Source organism: Spermophilus citellus (genome assembly GCF_964194105.1).
Source record: "Spermophilus citellus genome assembly, chromosome: 2".
In the NCBI taxonomy this organism is placed as follows: Eukaryota; Metazoa; Chordata; class Mammalia; order Rodentia; family Sciuridae; genus Spermophilus; species Spermophilus citellus.
In genome coordinates this window covers 151,484,565-151,508,340 of record NC_138183.1, presented here as the reverse complement: position 1 = coordinate 151,508,340, position 23,776 = coordinate 151,484,565, and the positions used below count along the sequence as shown (strand labels likewise).

At 37.6% G+C, this 23,776-nt stretch overlaps 1 protein-coding gene across 4 annotated transcripts in view; it reads left to right on the top strand.

Moving 5' to 3' along the window:
* The window catches only part of KMT2A (lysine methyltransferase 2A), an 85,702-nt gene that overhangs the window by 32,675 nt on the left and 29,251 nt on the right, over nucleotides 1-23,776 (top strand). For 2 of the 4 annotated variants that reach the window (XM_081311894.1, XM_081311892.1), the window contains 18 exons: nucleotides 1,265-3,915; nucleotides 5,363-5,540; nucleotides 6,699-6,933; nucleotides 8,606-8,670; nucleotides 9,146-9,523; nucleotides 9,844-9,917; nucleotides 10,495-10,626; nucleotides 11,221-11,334; nucleotides 14,985-15,131; nucleotides 15,547-15,642; nucleotides 16,274-16,394; nucleotides 17,656-17,769; nucleotides 18,204-18,388; nucleotides 19,799-19,972; nucleotides 20,698-20,808; nucleotides 21,293-21,366; nucleotides 22,363-22,556; nucleotides 22,881-22,987. In XM_081311894.1, the coding sequence (XP_081168020.1) occupies nucleotides 1,265-3,915; nucleotides 5,363-5,540; nucleotides 6,699-6,933; nucleotides 8,606-8,670; nucleotides 9,146-9,523; nucleotides 9,844-9,917; nucleotides 10,495-10,626; nucleotides 11,221-11,334; nucleotides 14,985-15,131; nucleotides 15,547-15,642; nucleotides 16,274-16,394; nucleotides 17,656-17,769; nucleotides 18,204-18,388; nucleotides 19,799-19,972; nucleotides 20,698-20,808; nucleotides 21,293-21,366; nucleotides 22,363-22,556; nucleotides 22,881-22,987 (5,150 nt within the window). Of the gene's footprint in view, nucleotides 1-1,264; nucleotides 3,916-5,362; nucleotides 5,541-6,698; nucleotides 6,934-8,605; nucleotides 8,671-9,145; nucleotides 9,524-9,843; nucleotides 9,918-10,494; nucleotides 10,627-11,220; nucleotides 11,335-14,984; nucleotides 15,132-15,546; nucleotides 15,643-16,273; nucleotides 16,395-17,655; nucleotides 17,779-18,203; nucleotides 18,389-19,798; nucleotides 19,973-20,697; nucleotides 20,809-21,292; nucleotides 21,367-22,362; nucleotides 22,557-22,880; nucleotides 22,988-23,776 lie in introns of all 4 variants that reach the window. The other 2 variants (XM_081311893.1, XM_081311891.1) reach the window with 1 other exon arrangement.

Below are 23,776 nucleotides of genomic sequence, written 5' to 3'. Positions count from 1 at the left end.
AAATCGAGCTAGTTTGTAAATGGGCAAATTTCCTTTATTAGAATAGAAGTAATTTGATTTAATATATTGCTGATTTGTTCTTTTTTTTTTAATATTTATTTTTTAGTTATCGGCGGACACAACATCTTTGTTTTTGTATGTGGTGCTGAGGATCGAACCCGGGCCGCACGCATGCCAGGCGAGAGCGCTACCGCTTGAGCCACATCCCCAGCCCCATGATTTGTTCTTGATATCAGTTAAGGTTAAATCTTTTTGTAACTTGGGACTAAGTAGTTCAAGAGTCACTAGATAGGAAGTAGATTAGTGGACACATTATGTCACTTCACATACCACTGGGTTCAGTGACCTTATTCTGAGATCTTATGAATGATTATTTTCCTAATTAATAAAACTTTCTTAGTTTACTTTGGTAAAACATGGGCTGGGGATATAGCTCAGTTGGTAGATTGCTTGCCATACATGTACAAGGCCCTGGATTCAATCCCCAGCACCACCAAAACCAAAACAAAACAAAACTTGGGAAAAACAGATTGAATATGTAGGATGCTGAGCTGCCCAGGAGACTTTTCCTATGAAAGTTAGTGTGTTGTTGGTTGAAGAGCACCTTGTTCAAATTTATTCAAAGTCAAAATGTTGAAGTAAAAAGGTAGGATGATTGCTGGGGTGCATGCCTGTAATCTCAGCAGCTCGGGAGGCTGAGACAGGAGGATCTCAAGTTCAAAGCCAGCCTCAGCAATAGCGAGGCACCAAGCAACTCAATGAGACCCTGTTTCTAAATAAAATACAAAATAGAGCTGGGGATATGGCTCAGTGCTTGCGTGCCCCTGAGTTCAACCCCCAGTAAACATCCCCCCCCCAAATAAAAGTGATATTATTTACTAGAAGCAGATTTCTAAATGTTATTGTTAGTGGCTAGAATAAGGTAGTATAATTTTGAAAAAGAAAAAATTTTACTTCAGAAAAGAACTTGCTCATCTGAAAATTGTAGAAAAATTAGTTTTCAATGGAGAACCTCTTATTATCTTGATTTCTGTGTCAAAAATAATTAAATGTTCTTTCAGGAGGAATGTTATTTACTTTTTTTTTTTTTTTGAGACAAAATTTTGGTGAAAAGAAATTAAGCACAATTAAGATGTTCTGTTGACTCAATAGACCCAAGTTGAGTTCAGTACAAAATGGCCTGTGCTAAATTATAATCAGCTTAGTTAAGCCCTGAACTACATAGCTAAATATATGCTCTTCATTGTTTAATTTCTATACACAGTTAAAACTAGTCCTCGAAAACCTCGCGGGAGACCTAGAAGTGGCTCTGACCGAAATTCAGCTATCCTCCCAGACCCATCTGTGTTTTCCCCTCTAAATAAATCAGAGACCAAATCTGGAGATAAGATCAAGAAGAAAGATTCTAAAAGTATAGAAAAGAAAAGAGGAAGACCTCCCACATTCCCTGGAGTAAAAATCAAAATAACACATGGAAAGGACATTTCAGAGTTACCAAAGGGAAACAAAGAAGATAGCCTGAAAAAAATTAAACGGACACCTTCTGCTACATTTCAACAAGCCACAAAGATTAAAAAATTAAGAGCAGGTAAACTTTCTCCTCTCAAGTCTAAGTTTAAGACAGGGAAGCTTCAAATAGGAAGGAAAGGGGTGCAGATTGTACGACGACGAGGAAGGCCTCCATCAACAGAACGGATAAAGACCCCTTCAGATCTCCTCATTAATTCTGAACTGGAAAAGTCCCAGAAGGTTCGGAAAGACAAGGAAGGAACACCTCCACCCACGAAAGAAGATAAGACAGTTGTCAGACAAAGCCCTCGAAGGATTAAGCCGGTCAGGATTATTCCTTCTTCTAAAAGGACAGATGCAACAATTGCTAAGCAACTTTTGCAGAGGGCAAAAAAGGGGGCTCAAAAGAAAATTGAGAAAGAAGCAGCACAGCTGCAAGGAAGAAAGGTGAAGACACAGGTCAAAAACATCCGACAGTTCATCATGCCTGTTGTCAGTGCTATCTCCTCACGGATCATTAAAACCCCTCGGCGGTTTATAGAGGATGAGGATTATGACCCTCCCATTAAAATTGCCCGGCTGGAGTCTACACCAAATAGTAGATTCAGTGCCACATCCTGTGGATCTTCTGAAAAATCAAGTGCAGCTTCTCAGCACTCCTCTCAAATGTCTTCAGACTCCTCCCGATCTAGCAGCCCCAGTGTTACTTCCACAGATTCTCAGGCCTCTGAGGAGATTCAGGTACTTCCTGAAGAGCGGAGTGACACCCCTGAAGTTCATACTCCACTGCCTATTTCCCAGTCCCCAGAAAACGAGAGTAATGATCGGAGAAGCAGAAGGTATTCAGTGTCAGAGAGAAGTTTTGGATCTAGAACAACTAAAAAATTACCAACTCTGCAAAGTGCCCCCCAGCAGCAGACCTCCTCCTCTCCACCTCCACCTCTGCTTACTCCCCCTCCTCCACTGCAGCCAGCCTCCAGTATCTCTGACCACACACCCTGGCTTATGCCTCCAACAATCCCCTTAGCATCACCGTTTTTGCCTGCTTCTGCTGCTCCCATGCAAGGGAAGCGAAAATCTATTTTGCGAGAGCCGACATTTAGGTGGACTTCTTTAAAGCATTCTAGGTCAGAGCCACAATACTTTTCCTCAGCAAAGTATGCCAAAGAAGGTCTGATTCGTAAACCAATATTTGATAATTTCCGACCCCCTCCACTAACTCCTGAGGATGTTGGCTTCGCGTCTGGTTTTTCTACATCTGGTTCTGCTGCTTCAGCCAGGTTGTTTTCACCACTCCATTCTGGAACAAGGTTTGATATGCACAAAAGGAGCCCTCTTCTGAGAGCTCCAAGATTTACTCCAAGTGAGGCACACTCTAGAATATTTGAGTCTGTAACCTTGCCTAGTAATCGAACTTCTGCTGGAACATCCTCTTCAGGAGTATCTAATAGAAAAAGGAAAAGAAAAGTGTTTAGTCCTATTCGATCTGAACCAAGATCTCCTTCTCACTCTATGAGGACAAGAAGCGGAAGGCTAAGTACTTCTGAGCTGTCACCTCTCACCCCCCCGTCTTCTGTCTCTTCCTCGTTAAGCATTTCTGTTAGTCCTCTTGCCACTAGTGCCTTAAACCCAACTTTTACTTTTCCTTCTCATTCCCTGACTCAGTCTGGGGAATCTCCAGAGAAAAATCAGAGACCAAGGAAGCCGACTAGTGCTCCAGCAGAGCCATTTTCATCAAGTAGTCCTACTCCTCTCTTTCCTTGGTTTACCCCAGGCTCTCAGACTGAGAGGGGGAGAAATAAAGACAAGGCCCCTGAGGAGCTGTCCAAAGATCGAGATGCTGAGAAGAGCATGGAGAAGGACAAGAGTAGAGAGAGAGATCGGGAGAGAGAAAAAGAGAATAAGCGGGAGTCAAAGAAAGAGAAAAGGAAAAAGGGATCAGAAATTCAGAGTAGTTCTGCTTTGTATCCTGTGGGTAGGGTTTCCAAAGAGAAGGTGGTTGGTGAAGATGTTGCCACTTCATCTTCTGCCAAAAAAGCAACTGGGCGGAAGAAGTCTTCATCACTTGATTCTGGGACTGATATTGCTTCTGTGACTCTTGGGGATACAACAGCTGTTAAAACCAAAATACTTATAAAGAAAGGGAGAGGAAATCTGGAAAAAACCAACTTGGACCTCGGCCCAACTGCCCCATCCCTGGAGAAGGAGAAAACCCTCTGCCTTTCCACTCCTTCATCTAGCACTGTTAAACATTCCACTTCCTCCATAGGCTCCATGTTGGCTCAGGCAGACAAGCTTCCAATGACTGACAAGAGGGTTGCCAGCCTCCTAAAAAAGGCCAAAGCGCAGCTCTGCAAGATTGAGAAGAGTAAGAGTCTTAAACAAACTGACCAGCCAAAAGCACAGGTACTCCTTTGACCTTGCCTTTAAAACTATCAGTTTACTGCACCCCTTCTACAGGCTAGATTTAATTAAGCTAAATGTCTCAGTTACATCCAGTTGTGTAAAAAGTATGGTAGAGGGGTGGTGTATGCAATTGTTTTTCAAAGACTGGTAGGATTTTGATAATTAGAAAATGGGAAGGCATTAACATTCTAAGTAGAGGGAAGAGTGTGGATAGAGATGTAAAAGTATAAAACGTATATGAGAAAGTGTGAACTAAGTAGCTAAAAGATAGGTTGGAACGATATTACAGACTGCTGAGTTGTTTGAGGTATAATCTGGGGCTTAAATTTTGAAAGTACATTTTTATAGTTACGTTTTAATATTTATCAAAGAGAAAACGAGAACATTCTCTTCCTCTGTGTAGTGAGTGATTAGAGCAATAGATAATAGATGTTTGTGACATACAAATGGGAAGCTTATCCTTAGTTTGTGGAGCAGAAAAAATGTAGAATTCAGTTCATTAAGATGACACCAAACAAGCCGGGCCCGGTGGCGCACGCCTGTAATCCCAGCAGCTTGGGAGGCTGAGGCAGGAGGATTGCGAGTTCAAAGCCAGCCTCAGCAAAAATGAGGCGCTAAGCAACTTAGTGAAACCCTGTCTCTAAATAAAATACAAAATAGGGCTGGGGATGTGGCTCAGTGGTGGAGTGCCCTGAGTTCAATACCCAGTACCCCACTGCCCACCCCCTCAAAAAAGATGACACCATACCAAACCAATTTTTACCAGGATCAGCAATTTTTGTTCTGTAGTAGATGTGTATTTATTTATTTCAACATACCGAGTTAGGTTAAAATGGCCAAAAACTTAGATTTTATGTTGTAATTCCCCTTTGAGCCATATTTACATTTAATGATTCTACCAATTGAGAGTTCTAGTAGCAGTGTGACAAGACTTATTTCTGACACTATGTTGGATGGTTTTGGTTTGCCTTCTGGTGATAAGACCAATGGCTTTTCAGTATGTGAGATACTTATGTTTGGAGCCATGGTCTTTTATATTTTCATTTATAGACTATTTCACCCACTTCTCTGTTGATAAGGAAATATAGGAAACAATCTATAGTTAGAACTCTGTCAATAAGGAAATATAGGAAACAATCTATAGTTAGAAAACCAGACTGAACCTTTTTGTAATATAGATTGACAGCTTGAATTTTGAGGGAAATTGTAAAGAATTAGTATAATTGGAAATGGAAGATTTCTGTTTTTGATGAGAGGCCTTTTTGCTGCCATTTTCAGAATGCAGAAGTAGTTGATTTCTGTGTATTGATAGGGCTTATCAGCTGGGAGTAATTAGTTGCATGTTTTGATAATGGATCTAATGAAGTGCTCAAGTATACCTTGGCTTCATTTAATTATATTTGCAGCATGCATGATCATCATCATTTTTGTCCTTTCTTGTGTTTAGGGTCAAGAAAGTGATTCATCAGAGACCTCTGTGCGAGGACCTCGAATTAAACATGTCTGTAGAAGAGCTGCTGTTGCCCTTGGCCGAAAACGAGCTGTGTTTCCTGATGACATGCCCACCCTGAGTGCCTTACCATGGGAAGAACGAGAAAAGATTTTGTCTTCCATGGGAAATGATGGTAGGTCAGAGGGTTAGTGTTGGGATATAAACAGTCTTTTGACTTGTTCACCAGTCTTTCCAAGATACCCAGTAGCAGGGCTGGGATTGTGGCTCAGCTGTAGAGCGTTCAATCTTTAGCACCACATAAAAATAAAGGCATTGTGTTGTGTCCATCTACACCTAAAACAATAAATATTTAAAAAAAAAAAAAAAAGATAACCAGTAGGCTGTTCATAGTTTGGGTCTTTCAAAAAACAGATAACTAGAGGGTGTTAAATGTGTAAGGATTTTATTACGGGAAATGCCTGAGTAAAAAAAGGGACAAGTAGCCAGGGAAAACTGGGAGAGCTGTCAGACTCTAGTGCAAGAAGAGAGGGAAGGAAGGTTGGGCAGAACCTTCTTAGATTGCCATGCAGTATTAGGTTTGGCAAGGCTGTCAGGGAGTCCTCCAACAAAGCTGGCTGTCAGAGGAGACTTGTGTGTCTCAGAAACAAGCCTACCTTGGTAACTTACTGCTGGGGAGCAACCATGTAGCCTCTTTATCATTGGATTTCAGAGGGGCCCTTGGTCAGTTATGCTCCCTGGAATTGGAGGTCTGTGAGACACATTCTCATAATTGCCATATAGTTCTGAAATGTTGGGTTGCAGCTTTAACAAATTTAGAGATTTAGAGAATCCTTAGAAGCATTCAATTCATGTTCTTGATTCTAGGTTAGACTGTCTTGTTTTCAGTATTTGGATTTTTGCTTTCATTAAGCTGCAAGGTACAGTTCTTTTTAAACATTTAAATAATTACTTAGAAAAAAATCTGAGTTCTACATATGAATATTTTTGCGTGGTGGTACATACTTGTAATCCCAGAAACTTGGAGGCTGAGGCAGGAGGATCATGAGTCTAGGCAACCTAGCAAGTCACTCTCAAAATTTTTAAAAATAATAGAAAAAATTAAAAAATAAAAATAAAAAGGAGGGGAGGCCTTGGACTGTAACTTAAAAGTAGAGTGTCACTGGGTTCAATCCCCAGTACCCTCCAAAAAATGTATTTTCATTTTTTGATTACCAATTAAAATGAAGTTTGAATGTATCTAATGATTCAAAGGGATTTTAAGGGTTTTGCCCTCTACTTCCAAAAAGGAAATGGATACTCCTTTGGAATTAATGGCACATTTCTTTAACAGACAAGTCATCAATTGCTGGCTCAGAAGATGCTGAACCTCTTGCTCCACCCATCAAACCAATTAAGCCTGTCACCAGAAACAAGGCCCCTCAGGAACCTCCAGTAAAGAAAGGACGAAGATCAAGGCGCTGTGGGCAGTGTCCTGGCTGCCAGGTGCCTGAGGACTGTGGCGTTTGCACTAATTGCTTAGACAAGCCCAAGTTTGGTGGCCGCAATATAAAGAAGCAGTGCTGCAAGTAAGTGGGTCTTACTCTGAGGTGTTGGCCTCTCAATCATGAAGGTTTCTTATTTATCCCTGGATTGTTGCAAAGATACATTAGGAAACTGAAAGTGATTGTATTGAATCTCTTGAGCTGCAAGATTAGTTGCAGAGTTGGATTTTGTGAAGTGTTTAGATTTGGGCTATCCTTAAATAAGGAATGCTCTGGGGCAGTGCTGTCTAATAGAATAGAGTGGTGGAAATGTTCTGTATGTGCTCAGTTCAATATGGTACTCATTAGCCACATGTGGCTATTGAGCATTTGGCTTGTGGCTAGGTTAACTGAGGAACTACACTTTTATTTCATTTCTTTTAAGTTAATTTAAATCTAAATAACCACATGTGAGTAGTGACTACCATATTAGTGCAGTTCTGGAGGGGTTCTGCTTAAAAGTTGACAAGTTTAAGCAGAATATTTATTGAACCAATTGAAACAACTTTTATCTTCATGACAGTTAGGAAACTTTAGAGACATCTTACCTGAATTCTGGGCTCTCTGACTCAGAATACTATTTTTTCGCCTGTTTTAGTCAAACTTTTGCCATCTGTGATTTTATTTGTTTAAAATGAACCAGGAGAGTCACATAGTTAGAAATTTTGGTAATTGAACATCTCATAAATTGCCTGATACAAGTAGATATTTGCTGAATGAATGAATGACATGAAAGTGATTATTTTAAAGCATAGTTGGAGGAAATACTGTACCAGGGCAGACAGTTTCTGTGCTTTGGTTTGTCCTTAAGCAAGAATTTTGTCTTAGGTCCTTTAATGGTAAAAAGTGAGTTATTACAAAAAGGTACATGATAATAGGACACAACTGCACAGAATTTAGGGGTTGGAATAGACTGTACAATTTTAGCTTCATATTAAGTTTAAGTTTTATTAAATTTAAATCAAAGGGTGACAGTTATCAAAGCCATGAGATAGATATACCTATAGCATTACAGTGGCAGACAGAACCTGGGTGATTTTAGTCAGTTTTATGTGAATATGAGTATTAAATCTCATAAAGGAAGCAGTACTCATATGATTACAAGAAATATTAATTGGGGGCTAGAGTTGTGGCTCGGTAGTAGAGCACTCCCCTAGCATGTGTGAGGCACTGATTTTGATCCTCGGCATGCATAGATAGTCAGATAGATAGATAGATAGATAGATAGATAGATAGATGTATTGTGTCCATCTACAACAACCAAAAAAAATCGTAAAAAAAAAAGAAATTTTATGGGGCTGGGGTTTTGGCTCAGCGGTAGTGCGCTTGCCTAGCATGTGTGAGGCCCTGGGTTCGATTCCCAGCACCACATAAAAATAAAATTAAGATATTGTGTCCACCTATAACTAAAAAATAATATTAAAAAAAATTTTAATTGATCATTTTGTGTGTGGTAATAGTCACTATTGAATTACAATAAATTTGAGGCCTATTTCCAAAATAATTTGCTGTTTTTAAGATCCTAAAGGTAGGCAAAAATTGCTGATCCAAGGATTTTAAAGGCTCAGATTTAACTTGGGTAATAATTAATCCTTATTTCAGCTGTCAGGATGAACTTGAATAAAGATTCACTGATTTTTGCAGATAAATCATCACTTGTTTTAGTTGCTTCTCTTTTAAATGCAATTTATTTTATGGCTTATCCCTTGTTTCCTAGGATGCGAAAATGTCAGAATCTACAATGGATGCCTTCCAAAGCCTACCTTCAGAAGCAAGCTAAAGGTAGTGTTGTAAAAAGGCCTTCCCCCAGATCTCCCTGCTTTTATGTCATTGTTGTATACCTTCAGCATAAAGAGAATACTAGGGGTTTTTTGTTGTTATTGTTGTTGTTGTTTGTTTTGTTTTTTTCTTTTAAAGTTCTACTCTTTCCTGGGGAGTTGATGGTTGTTGAAGCTAGATGATAGGTACGTGGGGGTTCATTTGACTATTTGACTCTTCCTATATTTGGGGGTATGTTTGACAATCCATAGTACAAAAAATAAATAAATAAATAAATTCATAAAAATTGTAGTTTATCCCACTTCGTAGAGCAATAAAAATGTAGCTACTTCAGCTGATCAACTTGGCATTGTTTCTTGAGTCTTTCAGTGCCAACTTTAGCTGCAGGAAACAGAACAAGATGATGTTACATTTCTGTTCTATTTTAACAAAAATTTTTCTCATATTTATAGATTATCTTACTGTGTTGTTCCCCTAGCTGTGAAAAAGAAAGAGAAAAAGTCTAAGACCACTGAAAAGAAAGAAAGCAAAGAGAGCACTATTGTGAAAAGCTTGGTGGACTCTAGTCAGAAACCTCCCCCATCAGCACGTGAGGATCCTGCCCCAAAGAAGAGCAGCAATGAGCCTCCACCTCGAAAGCCAGTGGAGGAAAAGATTGAAGAAGGGAATGCCCCTGCACCCGGGCCTGAGCCCAAACAAGTCACCACTCCTGCTTCTAGGAAGTCCAGCAAGCAGGTCTCCCAGACAGCACCAGTCATCCCCCCTCAGCCACCTAGCACAGCACCACCAAGGAAAGAGATTCCCAAGATCACTCCGAGTGAGCCTAAGAAAAAGCAGCCTGTACCACCAGAGTCAGGTAAGCAAGGAAGGCAGGAAGGAATGGTGAACCACAGTGCTATACAGTGTGGTTCTACTGGTGTCTGGAACAATATTTGGAAACCTAAAATGTTTGAGGTATTCAGTTCTAGAAAATTAACTTTCTTTTTCATTGTTATGTAATAACAAAGAAAAGCAAAAAAAAAAAAAAAAAAAGAGAGAGAGAGAGAGAGAGATTATCTTAATTTCCAGTGTGACTCTTGGAGTTCTTTGGTTTTTTCTAATGCCTCTTTCTTCACAGCAGTTGAACCTAAAGTATTCATTGCCAGCATTCATAGCAATATATTTTCAATTCTTTAGGTCCAGAGCAAAGCAAACCGAAAAAAGTGGCTCCCCGCCCAAGTATTCCTGTAAAACAAAAACCAAAAGAAAAGGTGAGGAGAGATTTGTTTTTCTGTGTTCTGTTATGCAGGGAAAAACCTTGTCCTTGACATTTTCATAATTAACTGAAAATTATGTAAATGGTGGTGGAATTTCTTAAAATTAACCAACTTCAGGCCTAGGCTTTAGCCCATGTCTTTTTTGGGGGGGCAGGGCGGCGTCTTTTTCTTTTTGCTTCTTTGTGAACCTCACATGTTGTAACCTAAGAATGTGTTTATTCTGCAGGTCACTTTCTGTCCTCAACGTATACTATACTTTATCAAGATTTGTCTGTAAAAATTACCTTTACCTGTGGAAAAAAAATACTATTTTTATTTATTATGGACAGAAACAGAGGATTTAAGTGTTTTTGTTTTTTGTGACGCTGGGGATCAAACCCAGGGCTTCTTGCATGTGAGGCAAGTGCTGTGCCACTGAGCTACAATCTCAGCCAAGTTAAGAATTTTCTGAAGATTACTTCTCTGTTTATAGGATACTTATGTTGTAAACATATATTCCAGATTTATTAATTGAAAATGTGAAGGCAAGTAGGGTGTGGTTTTGTTCTATAACCATCTTTTGTCTCCTTAGGAAAAACCTCCTCCAGTCAATAAGCAGGAGAATACAGGCACTTTGAACATACTCAGCACTCTCTCAAATGGCAATAGTTCTAAGCAAAAAATCCCTGCAGATGGAGTCCACAGGATCAGAGTGGACTTTAAGGTAAAGCTATTTAGTAATGATGCAATTTATTCATGGCCTTTAAATAAAAGAAAATGGTGATGAAAAGTGCTGAAAGAGAGGAAATCAGTACCAACTTGAAGAAATGTATAATAACTACAGGTTAGCATATGGGCTCAGGTGTGTAAGAGCTTTAGTCACTCTTGTGAGGTCACTGTTTCTAAATTTCCTGAAGAACATAGCCATTGAAAAACCTGTTCATCTTAAGCAGTATCTGAGGGAGTAACTCTTTCACATAGGAATGCTCAAACTATGATGATTGCTTCAGTTATCAAAACTAAGGAAATTTCAGTCGAAGTATATTTTGGCTGTATATTTAAGAATTGAACCAAGAGGTTTAAAAATTTAAAAACAGCAGTTATGTTTGGACTCACTGAAATGAAATAACTCTTGATATCACTTTTGATTAATGTTTTTTACCTTCATTTTGTCATTATAAAACTTTCTTTTCTGCTTTTTTGCACTGATAGATATTAAACCCAGGGCCTCATACATGCTAGACAAGTGCTTTACTGCTGAGCTACACCCCCAGGCTCTTGTAAAACTTGTGTAAGTGATCTTTCTCTCTGCCTACAGGAGGATTGTGAAGCAGAAAACGTGTGGGAGATGGGAGGCTTAGGAATCTTGACCTCTGTTCCTATAACACCCAGGGTGGTTTGCTTTCTCTGTGCCAGTAGTGGGCATGTAGAAGTAAGTATCCTGCTTTTTTGCACCCTAGAAACTGTAACAGATTATTTTGCTGTGATAAAAGAAACTATTCCTTTTGTTGGTATTTAGCAGGTACTATCCTTGTTTGAATCAGCTAATGAAATATTTTAAAGTTTTTTGGAGATTTCAGAAAGAAATCTGCTTTTTAGAGTAATAGTCTTTTTAATTCAATCTTTATTAGAGTTCTGGTTTTTCTATTAGATGTTTAAACATGAGGAAAATGATAGTGTCCCTTTATAAAAAGGAATGTTAATGGTTATTTAATTTTTTGTCTTCTTTTTCTCTTTTTATTGATATAATTATATGTAATGGTGGGATTCAATGTTACATATTTATACGTACATAAAACATAATATTGGTGGTTGTTTCACATTGACTACAAAAACCTGCTTATTTATAAAAAAGCTCTTTTTGACAGTAAGGAACAAAGTCTAGTAAAAAGTGGGCAAAGGACAGAAATGGATAATTCACAAAATGAGAAACAAACGTGGCATTGTAGGGGGAGGATTTTTAATTCTTCCAGTAACCAAAAACTGGAAATTAAAGCATGGTAAAAAGAATCATGCAGAAGTGGGAACTTTTTTTTTTTTTTTTTTTTTTTTTAGTTTAGATGGACACAATACCTTTATTTTATTAATTTATTTTTATGTGGTGCTGAGGATTGAACCCAATACCTCACACATGGTAGACAAGTGCTCTACTACTGAGCTATATCCCCAGCCCTTTTGATTTTGAGACAGGGTCTCACTAAGTTGCCCAAGCTGGCCTTGAACTTGATTATCCTGCTGCTTTAGTCTCCCAAGTAGCTAGGATTACAGGTGTGTCCCACCATGCCTGGCTTACATGTTTGTCTTAAAGTAATACTTAGAAAAGTTAACAAATTATCTCTCCCTCTCTGTCTCTCTCTATCTATGTATATATGACTTTATTTCATATTTTTCATGTTGATATAAATAATAGAAACAACTTGAAAGTCCATTATAGGGAGCCTGGGTTAAAATAATGATAGGACATGTATATAATGGGAAAATATGATAATATGGTCTTGATATTAACATAGATGTTCATGACAGGTCACCGAGTGAAAAGAGAAGGTTACAAAGTATACATAATACATGATCTCATTTGGGTTTGAATAAATGTTTTTAAACTATATACATAGAGCTGGGCACAGTGGCTTATACCTATAATTCTAGTGACTTGGGAAGCTGAGGCAGGAGGATCATAAGTTCAAAGCCAACCTTAGCAATTTAGCAAGATCCTGTTTCAAAATGAAAAAGGATTGAGGATGAGGCTCAGTAGTAAAGCACAGGAAGGAAGGAAGGAAGGAAGGAAGGAAGGGAGGGAGGGAGGGAGGGAGGGGGGGGAGAAAAATGGAGAATGACTTATAATATTTAAAATGTAGTTGGATTGTGGGTGGCCTTTGTTTTCTGTTTTTATCTTCTTGAGGTCTCTGCAGTAGGATGAGAAAGAAAGAGAATAGCACAATTTTAAATAAGAAGCAGTATTTTGTCATTGATAAGGGATAAATTTTAAGACCTATACAATTCTCAAGTTCCTGAATACCTAGTTAACTTTTATTCATCACATATGTATTCAGTAATTACAAACATAATCTAAGGCCTGGTTAAAATCTGGATGTTGAATAGTCAGTGATACTCAGAACTAGCATAGACTCAGTTCTGCTCACTTGGTATTGTAGTTATGCATTAGCAAAATTACAAGTTGTTGACTGGTCTTTGGTTCATTAAGGAGATACTTTGTTTGTGTTTCATAGGAACATTGTACTAAGTGCTGGGGTTGCTTCAAATGTTGCTGAGACTAAGAATAGTGGGTTTATAAGTGTCAGGGGTCCACAGTATCTCTTTTTTTCCTCTGTAGACTAATGCTTTGCATTCATACATACACTACCCACAGGAATAACTTAACTTTTTGTAGTAGCAGTCCTATAGCTTCTATGATTAAATTGATTTTTTTTTAGGGTGGTATTGTTCTAATTGAAATTATATATAGGGGCTGGGGATGTGGCTCAAGTGCTAGCATGCTCGCCTGGCATGTGTGCGGCCCGGGTTCGATCCTCAGCACCACATACAAACAAAATGTTGTGTCCGCCGAAAACTGAAAAACAAATATTAAAAAAAAATTCTTAAAAAAAAAGAAATTATATATAGATGTGCACAACAGTTTTACAGAATTCCTAAAAAGTGAATTTTTTCCTCTGTTTCTCTTTGTATGTATATATTTTAAAAAATTAGAAATGAAATATGTTCACATTTTGTAATATATATAGACAATTTTTTTTTCCTAAAAATTTGAGAGTAAGTTGTAGACATGGCCCTTTTGCCAATAATTGTCTTAGTTTGTATTTCCTAAAATCATGGAATATTTTCTTCTGTAACCACAGTGTAATTAATTATCAAAATTAGGAAGTTATTTAGGTTTGATCAATTGTCCCAGTAAAGCAAAAATTTAGGGGTTCTCCTCAGTATTTTTGACAGTGCTTTATGAACTTGGAAATAACCTTTTTTGGGGGAGGGGATTGAACCTATGGGCACTTTATTCCAGAGCTACATCCCAGCCCTTTTTATTTTTTATTTTAAGATAGGGTCTCACTAAGTTGCTTAGGGCCTTCTCAGTTGCTGAGGCTGGCTTTGAACTTTAAATCCTCCTATCTCAGTCTTATTTATTTATTTTTTTTTTAAGAGAGAGTGAGAGAGGGGAGAGAGAGAGAGAGAATTTTTTTTTAATATTTATTTTTCAGTTCTCGGCGGACACAACATCTTTGTTGGTATGTGGTGCTGAGGATCGAACCCGGGCCGCACGCATGCCAGGCGAGCGCGCTACCGCTTGAGCCACATCCCCAGCCCCTATCTCAGTCTTATAAGTGTTGGGATTATAGATGTGCACCACTGTAGCAACTGAAAGTTACTTATTTTAAAAATTACAGATAGAAAGGATAAAACAGAGTGTATAGCATATTGTAATGAGCTTTTAAGGCCCTCCTAACCAACTCCCTTATATTCCCATAGTTTTTATGTCGTCTATGGTATTTGCATTTTCTGTTAAATCTTAGGTCATATTTATTTCATTACTTTGTAATTCTATTGTCATTACTACTTTAGTTCCCTGAATTTCCTGCATTGCCTATTGACTATTTAATTCACTGGGATTAGTTAAATACAGGTTGAGTGTCTCTTATCTGAAATACTTGAGATCAGAAGTGTTTTGGATTTTGGCTATTTTGGGGGTTTTGAAATATTTACATATACATAATGAGATATTATGGAGGTGAGACACAGTTCTAAACATGAAATTCATTTGTTTCACATATACCTTATACACATAGCCTGAAGGTAACTTTATAAATTATTTATAATAATTTCGTACATGAAATAAAGTTTGGGTACATTGAGCCATTGGAGATCAGGTATGGGATTTTCTCATATCAGCCCTCAAAATGTTTTAGATTTTGGAACATTTTGAATTTCATTCAAATTTTGGAGTTATGGATGCTCAACCTGTATAACACCAGTGGATTCCTAAAATTCGAAGTATTTAAGTGGGATATGGTTGATATTTTTTTCCTGCACCGTTTTTTGACATGCTTCTGTGTTCCCATCTTCTTGCTTTAGTTTGTGTATTGCCAAGTGTGTTGTGAGCCCTTCCACAAGTTTTGTTTAGAGGAGAACGAGCGCCCTCTGGAGGACCAGCTGGAAAATTGGTGTTGTCGTCGATGCAAGTTCTGTCATGTTTGTGGAAGGCAGCATCAGGCTACAAAGGTACAAAACATAGTAATAGACCTAGTAGAGGATTCCTCTCTCCATATCTGCCTTCTGTTTTGAGGTTTTATGTCTATATTCTTTTCTCCTCTGACTTAATCTGTTTTGACTATTTAATTGGGTGTAATCAATTGCCTGATTCTGTGGAAAATGAATTTTGGAAATTTAGCAGAGAAAATGATACTGGAAAAAATTCCAAAAATAAGTAAAAATCTATCTGATAATTTACCTACTGAGTGCTTTTCATAGGAAATAAATCTCTATTTTAATTGAGTAAGTGGTGTATGAGAAAATTTTAAGTTGTTCAAATTGTGTGCTATACTCACTTAAAGATATTATGAAATGGGTGCTAAGTAGAGGTATTTAGTGAAGGTGATGTGATGCCCACTTTTTTTGCCATTGTATTCTCCTACAGCAACTGCTGGAGTGTAATAAGTGCCGAAACAGCTATCACCCTGAGTGCCTGGGACCAAACTATCCCACCAAACCCACAAAGAAAAAGAAAGTTTGGGTGAGTACACACATTATGCTGTTTCAGAAAGAATTGTCATGGATTGGTTAGGCTTATATAACTTTTAATAGGTATATCCTTGCTTGAGTATCTCAGTGTAATAATTTTTTTGCCTCATTAGGAAAAGTCATCTCAATAAAGAAGTAAAATCTAGAAATGAGTAGCATTGTGATCTTTTTATTTTTAATTTTTTAAAAAAATATTTTTTAAAAAATTAAATAAAGGTATTTATTTTTATGTTGTGCTGAGGATCAAACCCAGGGCCTTGCATGTGCTAGGCAGGATTCTACCGCTGAGCCACAACCCCAGCCCCTAATTAAACTAAATTAGACTAAAATTCCTGTTGAGGGGCTGGGGATGTGGCTCAAGTGGTAGCGCGCTCGCCTGGCATGTGTGCGGCCTGGGTTCGATTCTCAGCTCCACATACAAACAAAGATGTTGTGTCCGCCAATAACTAAAAAATAAATATTAAAAAAATTCTCTCTCTTTCTCTCTCTCCCTCTCTCACTCTCTCTTTAAAAAAAATAAATAAAATAAAGATGTTGTGTCCATGTATAACTAAAAAAATATTTAAAAAAATAAAAAATAAATTAAATAAAATTCCTGTTGAATTTCTTTTCTTCTTTTCCAGATATGTACCAAGTGTGTTCGCTGCAAGAGCTGTGGATCCACAACTCCAGGCAAAGGGTGGGATGCACAGTGGTCTCATGATTTTTCACTGTGCCATGATTGTGCCAAACTCTTTGCTAAAGGTATCCAAAAATCCAATTTTGCCCGTGTATGGTGTTTTGAAAGCAAATTGGCCTTTTTGGGGAATGAAGTACAGAATCTTACTTGTTGTGTCAAGGATGCCAGTTAGACACATTCCGTGTTCCCACTGCTGCTTTTTCCTTTGCAGAGAATACTTAGAAACTGGAATATTTTGTTAACTTCCATGGGAAGTTTTTATCATAGCTAACTGCAAATGAATGCTCTAAGCCAATAGAGCCAAAGTGTGATTTATATACATTTGATTGTTTCAAAAATGGCTCTAAGTGGTACTCAAGCATTTTATTTTTTAATTTTATTAAAATTTTTTTGGCCCTGGGGACTGAACCCAAGGGTGCATTACTACAAAGCAAAAACCCCAGCCTTTTTATTTTTTATTTAGAGATTGGGTCTCACTGTATTGCTTAGGGTCTTGCCTAATTGCTGAGGCTGGTCTTGAACTTAATCCTCCCGTCTCAGCCTTCTGAGATTACACAAGCATGCCACTGTGCCCAGCAAGCATTTTAATAGTTAGGCTAGGAAGAAAAAAAAAAAAAAGGTAACCAATACCTTAGAGCTGTTATTTTATCGACCTAGACTAATAATGATATAAAGTCACTACTAGAATTATTTTAAGTAAAATAAGCAGATCAATTTAAAGAGTTCTAATTTATATATATTTATTTTTAGTTGTAGGTGGACACAATACCTTTATTTTATTTTTATGTAGTGCTGGGGATCAAACCCCATGCCTCACATGTGCTAGGCGAGCACTCTACCACTGAGCCACAACTCCAGCCCCTAAAGAGTTCTATTAAGTAATAAATAATATAGGGAATACACAGATAAAGCAAATATATGAAGGCTGTATATAATACTGGATTTTAGAAAACGCTGCTCAGAGCTCTTTTCCTGTAGAAACACTGGAAATAGAGAAAAGTTAAATTAATTGTTGTGTACTCCTATATTGCCACCTCTTTTTGAAAATTTAAACATTTTTTCAAATGTTTAAGATATTCTCATGACAGTTATAAATGGGTCTAAAGAAGAGAAATAATGGCACATACAAATCTTTCCTAGGAGTATTCTAGAAGCCCAGAATAATCTTAACATTTAGTAGATGTGTCAAAGTTCATAGCAGATCCATGCTACGGTTCAGAAGTGAATGCTAGTCTGGAAGAATACAGATTTTAGATTAGGTTGAGGGCCTTAAAAGTATTGGTATGTGAGCCCAAAGCACTACTGCAATCTTTACTCTGCTTTCAGGAAACTTCTGCCCTCTCTGTGACAAGTGTTATGATGATGATGACTATGAGAGTAAGATGATGCAGTGTGGGAAGTGTGATCGCTGGGTCCATTCCAAATGTGAGAATCTTTCAGGTACAGAAGGTTGGAGTCTTTTTATTACAGTTTCTTTCTCCCTTGGTACTGCTACATTTATAGCCCCCAGAGCACTATAAACCTAAAATTGTGGTAGTGCTATTTAAAGTTCTTTAAAAAGAAGTTATTGTTTAGTCTTTAGAATAAGTAGCATTGTATTGTTTGTGCTCACTTCTTCTGAGCACATCCCTTTACTTCTTTGTTGTCCTTTGTGGGTACCATAACCTTTTGGTTCTCGAATAACCAAATCCTGGATTAGTATTAATTAATAATGTCCCTTTGGGATATCAATGTGTACAATGTCCTACAGTATTGTAGCCTCTTAGGTAGGTTTCTAACATACAGCTTTATAGTAAGGTCAGTGGCATAGTTTACCTTCTCTCCCTCTCTTGCTCTTCAGAGGACCTCCTTATTGTAGTTTTTTGTTTTCCTAGATGAGATGTATGAGATTCTATCTAATTTGCCGGAAAGTGTGGCCTACACTTGTGTCAACTGTACTGAGCGGCATCCTGCTGAGTGGCGACTGGCTCTTGAAAAAGAGCTACAGATTTCTCTGAAGCAAGTTCTGACAGCCTTGTTGAATTCACGGACTACCAGCCATTTGCTACGCTACCGGCAGGTAGACTGAAGTTGCATTTTGTTTTCTGAAAGCTTGTTCTTACATGGTTTTTATCTAAATAAATAAATTTTTAAAATTATTTGTATTATATTTATATTACCTAACAATAGAAAGGATTTTTTTTCTTGTTTTGCTTTGTTCTTCATTTAGTTTTATAGTTACTTGTTTTGGTGATAACCATTAGGGAAAAGTTTTAGGATAAATTCTTCTGTATAATAGGAAGTAGAAAGGAACTGTATCTTCAAAGGCGTTGGTACTATAATAAGAAATTTGGATTTTTTACTCTGTTGATAATGGGGAGCCAGTGAAGAACTTTACCCAAGAATAAAGTTGTTTTTTAGAGGGGGAAAAAAAATTCTCCACTGGAGTAGAGAAGAAGGATTAAGAGAGGTTTAAGCCTAGAGACAAGAGCAATATTGGGAGGCAGGCATAGTAATCCACTTGAAAATTCTGCTTTTTGTCCAAGTTGTGAACTATGTATCTATAAAGTAGTCAGTCATTGGAAAAGGTATAATATTGAAAGAACCACCTAGATAACTTTAACTCAAAGTGAAGCTGATGTTTCACCATAAAGCTCCTTTTTTGTTGTTTTTGAGAAAGAAAATGAATTATCTGTGTCATATTCCAAAGGAGTTATAGACATAGTTTCAATTTCAAAATTTTTTATAGTTGTAGATGGACAGCATGCCTTTTTTTTTTTTTTAAAGAGAGAGAGAGGAGAGAGAGAGAGAGAGAATTTTTAATATTTATTTTTTAGTTCTTGGTGGACACAACATCTTTGTTGGTATGTGGTGCTGAGGATCGAACCCGGGCCGCACGCATGCCAGGCGAGCGCGCTACCGCTTGAGCCACACCCCTAGCCCCCAGCATGCCCTTATTTAATTTTTTTTTTTAATGTGGTGCTAAGGATCGAACCCAGTGCTTCACATATGCTAGGCAAGTTGCAGCCACTGAGCTACAACCCCAGCCCACAGTTTCAATTTTTTTTTTTTAAAAGAGAGAGTGAGAGAGGGGAGAGAGAGAGAGAATTTTTAATATTTATTTTTTAGTTCTCGGCGGACACAACATCTTTGTTTGTATGTGGTGCTGAGGATCGAACCCGGGCCGCACGCATGCGAGGCGAGCGCGCTACCACTTGAGCCACATCCCCAGCCCCAGTTTCAATTTTTTATACTAGGTTTGAAAATTATCAAGGAAAACTCCTAAGCTAGCCTAACTAAGCTATTAGGTAATAGGTTTATTTTAACTTCTCAGAAATCATTTTCACTTTTGAGAAATCTTTGGTTCTTTTTGTGTTCTCTTTTTTGTAATATGAATTATTCATTACCATCTTTATTAACTTTAATAGAATGTGCATGGATGCCTCATTTTAAGAGTTAGGTTAAAGAAACATCTGTTTTCTGGCAACAGGCTGCGAAGCCTCCAGACTTAAACCCTGAGACAGAGGAGAGTATACCTTCTCGCAGCTCTCCAGAAGGACCTGATCCCCCAGTTCTTACTGAGGTCAGCAAGCAGGATGATCAACAGCCTTTAGATCTGGAGGGAGTCAAGAGGAAAATGGACCAGGGGAGCTACACATCAGTGGTATGTCTCCACAGCAAACCACCAGTGGTTCAAGTGCCAATTTAGTTTTCTTAGATCTTTGTGGAATGATGCTGGGTATAAATAAATTTTAAAAATTATTTGTATTATATTTAGAAATGTCATCTGGCTTTAAATAACCTAAAAGTATATGAGCTATTTTAGCCCTGTGATTCAAAAGAAGGGTTATTATATGGTGATATCTTAAAATGTTATTTTTTATTTGGCTTTCAACTGAGTTCTCTGAAAATTATTTTTATGAGAGGAAGCGCTAAGAACTATTTATGGGAAAAATGCTAATGTGAGGTTAATGTGTTCTCTTTTGAGCTCAAATCTGAATAATGTGTCTTTATGATATTCAAGTGTAGATAGATTATCTTAATTTTATGATTTTAAGAATGTATAGGGATTTATCATTTGTTATCTCATGGTCTGTATTTGCTCTTCAATTCTATACTCATTTTGTTCCAAATAAAAAATTGTGAGCCTGTCTAGGTAACTTACCATGATAGAGCTAATTTGTTTACATTCTTGCCTTATTAGCCTTGCATCTCTTGATTGCTTTAAGTTAGTTGTGAAGTGAATCCCACAGGCCTCAGCCAAAGAGGAGTGACACTATATTATTAAAATAGGGTGTGAGTTTTCTGTTGGATCTCTGTGCTGGAAGAGGAAGTGATTTTGAGAGTTTGCTGTTTTATGAATAATTAATGTTTTATTTTTGTATACAGTTGGAGTTCAGTGATGATATCGTGAAGATCATTCAAGCAGCCATTAATTCAGATGGAGGGCAGCCAGAGATTAAAAAAGCCAACAGCATGGTCAAGTCCTTCTTTATTCGGGTAAACGATATTAATAGGGCTGGGGATGTGGCTCAAGCGGTAGTGCGCTCGTCTGGCATGCGTGCGGCCCGGGTTCGATCCTCAGCACCACATACAAACAACGATGTTGTGTCCGCCGATAACTAAAAAATAAATATTAAAAAATTCTCTCTCTCTCTCTCTCTCTCTCTCTCTCTCCCTCTATCACTCTCTCTTTAAAAAAAAGTGATATTAATAGTTCTGTTTTTATTGCTTACCTATGACTAATTGCTCCATGAATATAATGGACTTATTCTCTTTACTGTTTGCTTTGCCACATGTACAAAACACCTTTTAATTTTATTTGTTCCTCTGCTTCTTTGGGAGGAAGTTGCCTGAGTGGATAGTTCTTTGCCTTGGTAGCCTGAAATTATTTTCAATGTTAACAGTGATGTTGGTGTGAAGTTGTCAGTTTTTTTGTGGTTTCCAAATGAATGGTAACATATTTACATTGTTTTTCTTTTAGCAAATGGAACGAGTGTTTCCATGGTTCAGCGTCAAAAAGTCAAGGTTTTGGGAGCCAAATAAAGTGTCAAGCAAGTAAGTTAATTAAGTACTGTACTTTTTTGTCAACTAGAAATCAGAGTTCTAGGAAGTTTTAATATTAAAAATGAATCCATTGAAGGGCTAGGGTTGTGGCTCAGCAGTAGAGCACTTGCTTGTCTGGCTTGTGTGAGGCACTGGGTTCGATTCTCAGCGCCACATAAAAATAAATAAAAATAAAACAAAGGTATTGTGTGTATCTACAACTAAAAAAATAAAATTAAAAAAAAATGAATCTGTTGAGATGCCTTTTTAGTGCTGGTTTTGGAGCCAGCATTTTAGTTCATTGTAGGCTATTGCCTCTTTTTTCACATACATATTTGTTAGGTTTTAGGGAATTTTGTTTGATTTGTGGCATAGGGACAAAATATATGTGATACAACTGCATAGTTGTTATAATTAGGTTCTGTTTTACTTAGTTTAAACGATGCTGTGTACTACTCTTGATTCTTCATATTTAACCTTTAATTTTATTCCAGTAAATTCTTTTGATTTGGGGAAAAGGACAGTACTGGGGATGAAACCCAAGGACTCGCACATGTTAGGCAAGCAATCTACCACTGAGCTACGTCACCAGCCTGCTTTTTTTTTCTTTTGTAGTTGTAAACAAATAGCATGCCTTTATTTATTTATTTATTTGTTTGTTTATTTATTTATTTAGTGTGGTGCTGAGAATCAAACCCAGTGCCTCACACATGCTAGGCAAGTGCTCTGCCACCAAGCTACAGCTCCAAAACTCCAGCCTGCTTTTGATATTTGAAAGGGTTATCAATTATTTCTAGAAGTTTAGGCAAGAGTCATATATTGAGATTATGATATTAAAATTAAAGTTCTGTGTATTTTGGCAGTTTTCCAATTCTGTGACTTATTCTTACATTTTGTAAATAGCTCAAACATGGGTCCAAGACCTGATGATATCAAGAATTTGATTTTGTATGGTTTTAGGTATATTGTAGGAGTTCAATAAATACTTGTTGAATCAATTATTTTCAGCAGTGGGATGTTACCAAACGCAGTGCTTCCACCTTCACTTGACCATAATTATGCTCAGTGGCAGGAGCGAGAGGAAAACAGCCACACTGAGCAGCCTCCTTTAATGAAGAAAATCATTCCAGCTCCCAAACCCAAAGGGCCGGGAGAACCAGACTCACCAACTCCTCTACATCCTCCTACTCCACCAATTTTGAGTAAGGCACCAAAGAGTTATCCATTTTTTGCTAGATGCAAATAATTGACATTGTGAATCTAAATTTAACTTACTTGAAAAAAATTTTAATATGCTTGGTTATCAAAAAGAAATTTTCAGGTCATCCTTAAATGTAATAGCATCATTGTTTTTGCTTACTTGAGATGTTAACAAGACCTTAAGGTAAAAATACTTGAGTATTATGTAGATGCTGAAATAGCATAACTTTGAACACTTTTCCCCAAAGTATTTTTTTATACACTATTTTAACTGGAAATCAGAAATAGTACTGCTAATTTTAACTGAATGTCTTCTGGGTTCCAAGGTACTGACAGGAGCAGAGAAGACAGTCCAGAGCTGAACCCACCCCCAGGCATAGAAGATAATAGACAGTGTGCATTATGTTTAATGTACGGTGATGACAGTGCTAATGTAAGTATTTTGGGACCAGAGATCCTAGTTAACAAGCACTTCACATGGATGATTTATCCTTTGTGTCAACACTTGTTGACTGAGTACTGTTTAATGAATGTTTCCTTAAAAGTGGCTCTTAAATTTTTTTTAAACAATTGATTTAGTTGATTCAAAGCTAAATTAATTGATTTGCCTTAAATTAGTTTGTCAAGTAATTTTATTTCATTTTTTGTGGTATTGGGATGGAACCTAGGGCCTCACACATGGTAGCAAACGTTCTACCCCTGAACTCCATCCCTAGCCCTGATGTCCAGTATTTTCTATTAGAAGTTTCTCAAAAATTTCACGAAAGTCAATAAAATATAAGTTACATTTTACATAGCTTGTTTAGTTTAATGTAAGCCAGCAGAGTGGTTAAGAGCTCCATCTGTGACGGCAGCCTAGGTTCTCTTCTGTGCTTGACCACCTACCCTTTGACCTTAGCCAGTGGTGTAATTTCTGACCCTTAGTTACAGCTTTAAAATGAAGATGATAATGCTTATCTCAGGGTGGTTGTAAGGATCAAATGAAATAATGTATGCAAAGCCTTCATTTAATGCTTGGCACATAGTAAGCTTTCAATTTGGGCAAGCAGGGCAGGGGATTTAACCCAGAGACAATTTACCCACTGAGCTACATCCTTAGTCCTTGTATTTGGGGGCGGTGGGCGGGCGGTGGATTTTAACTTGTGATCCTTTTGTCTCAGCCTCCCAGGCCCCTGGGATTACAGGCGTGTGCCACTGCACCTGGCTAAGCTTTCATTTTTTT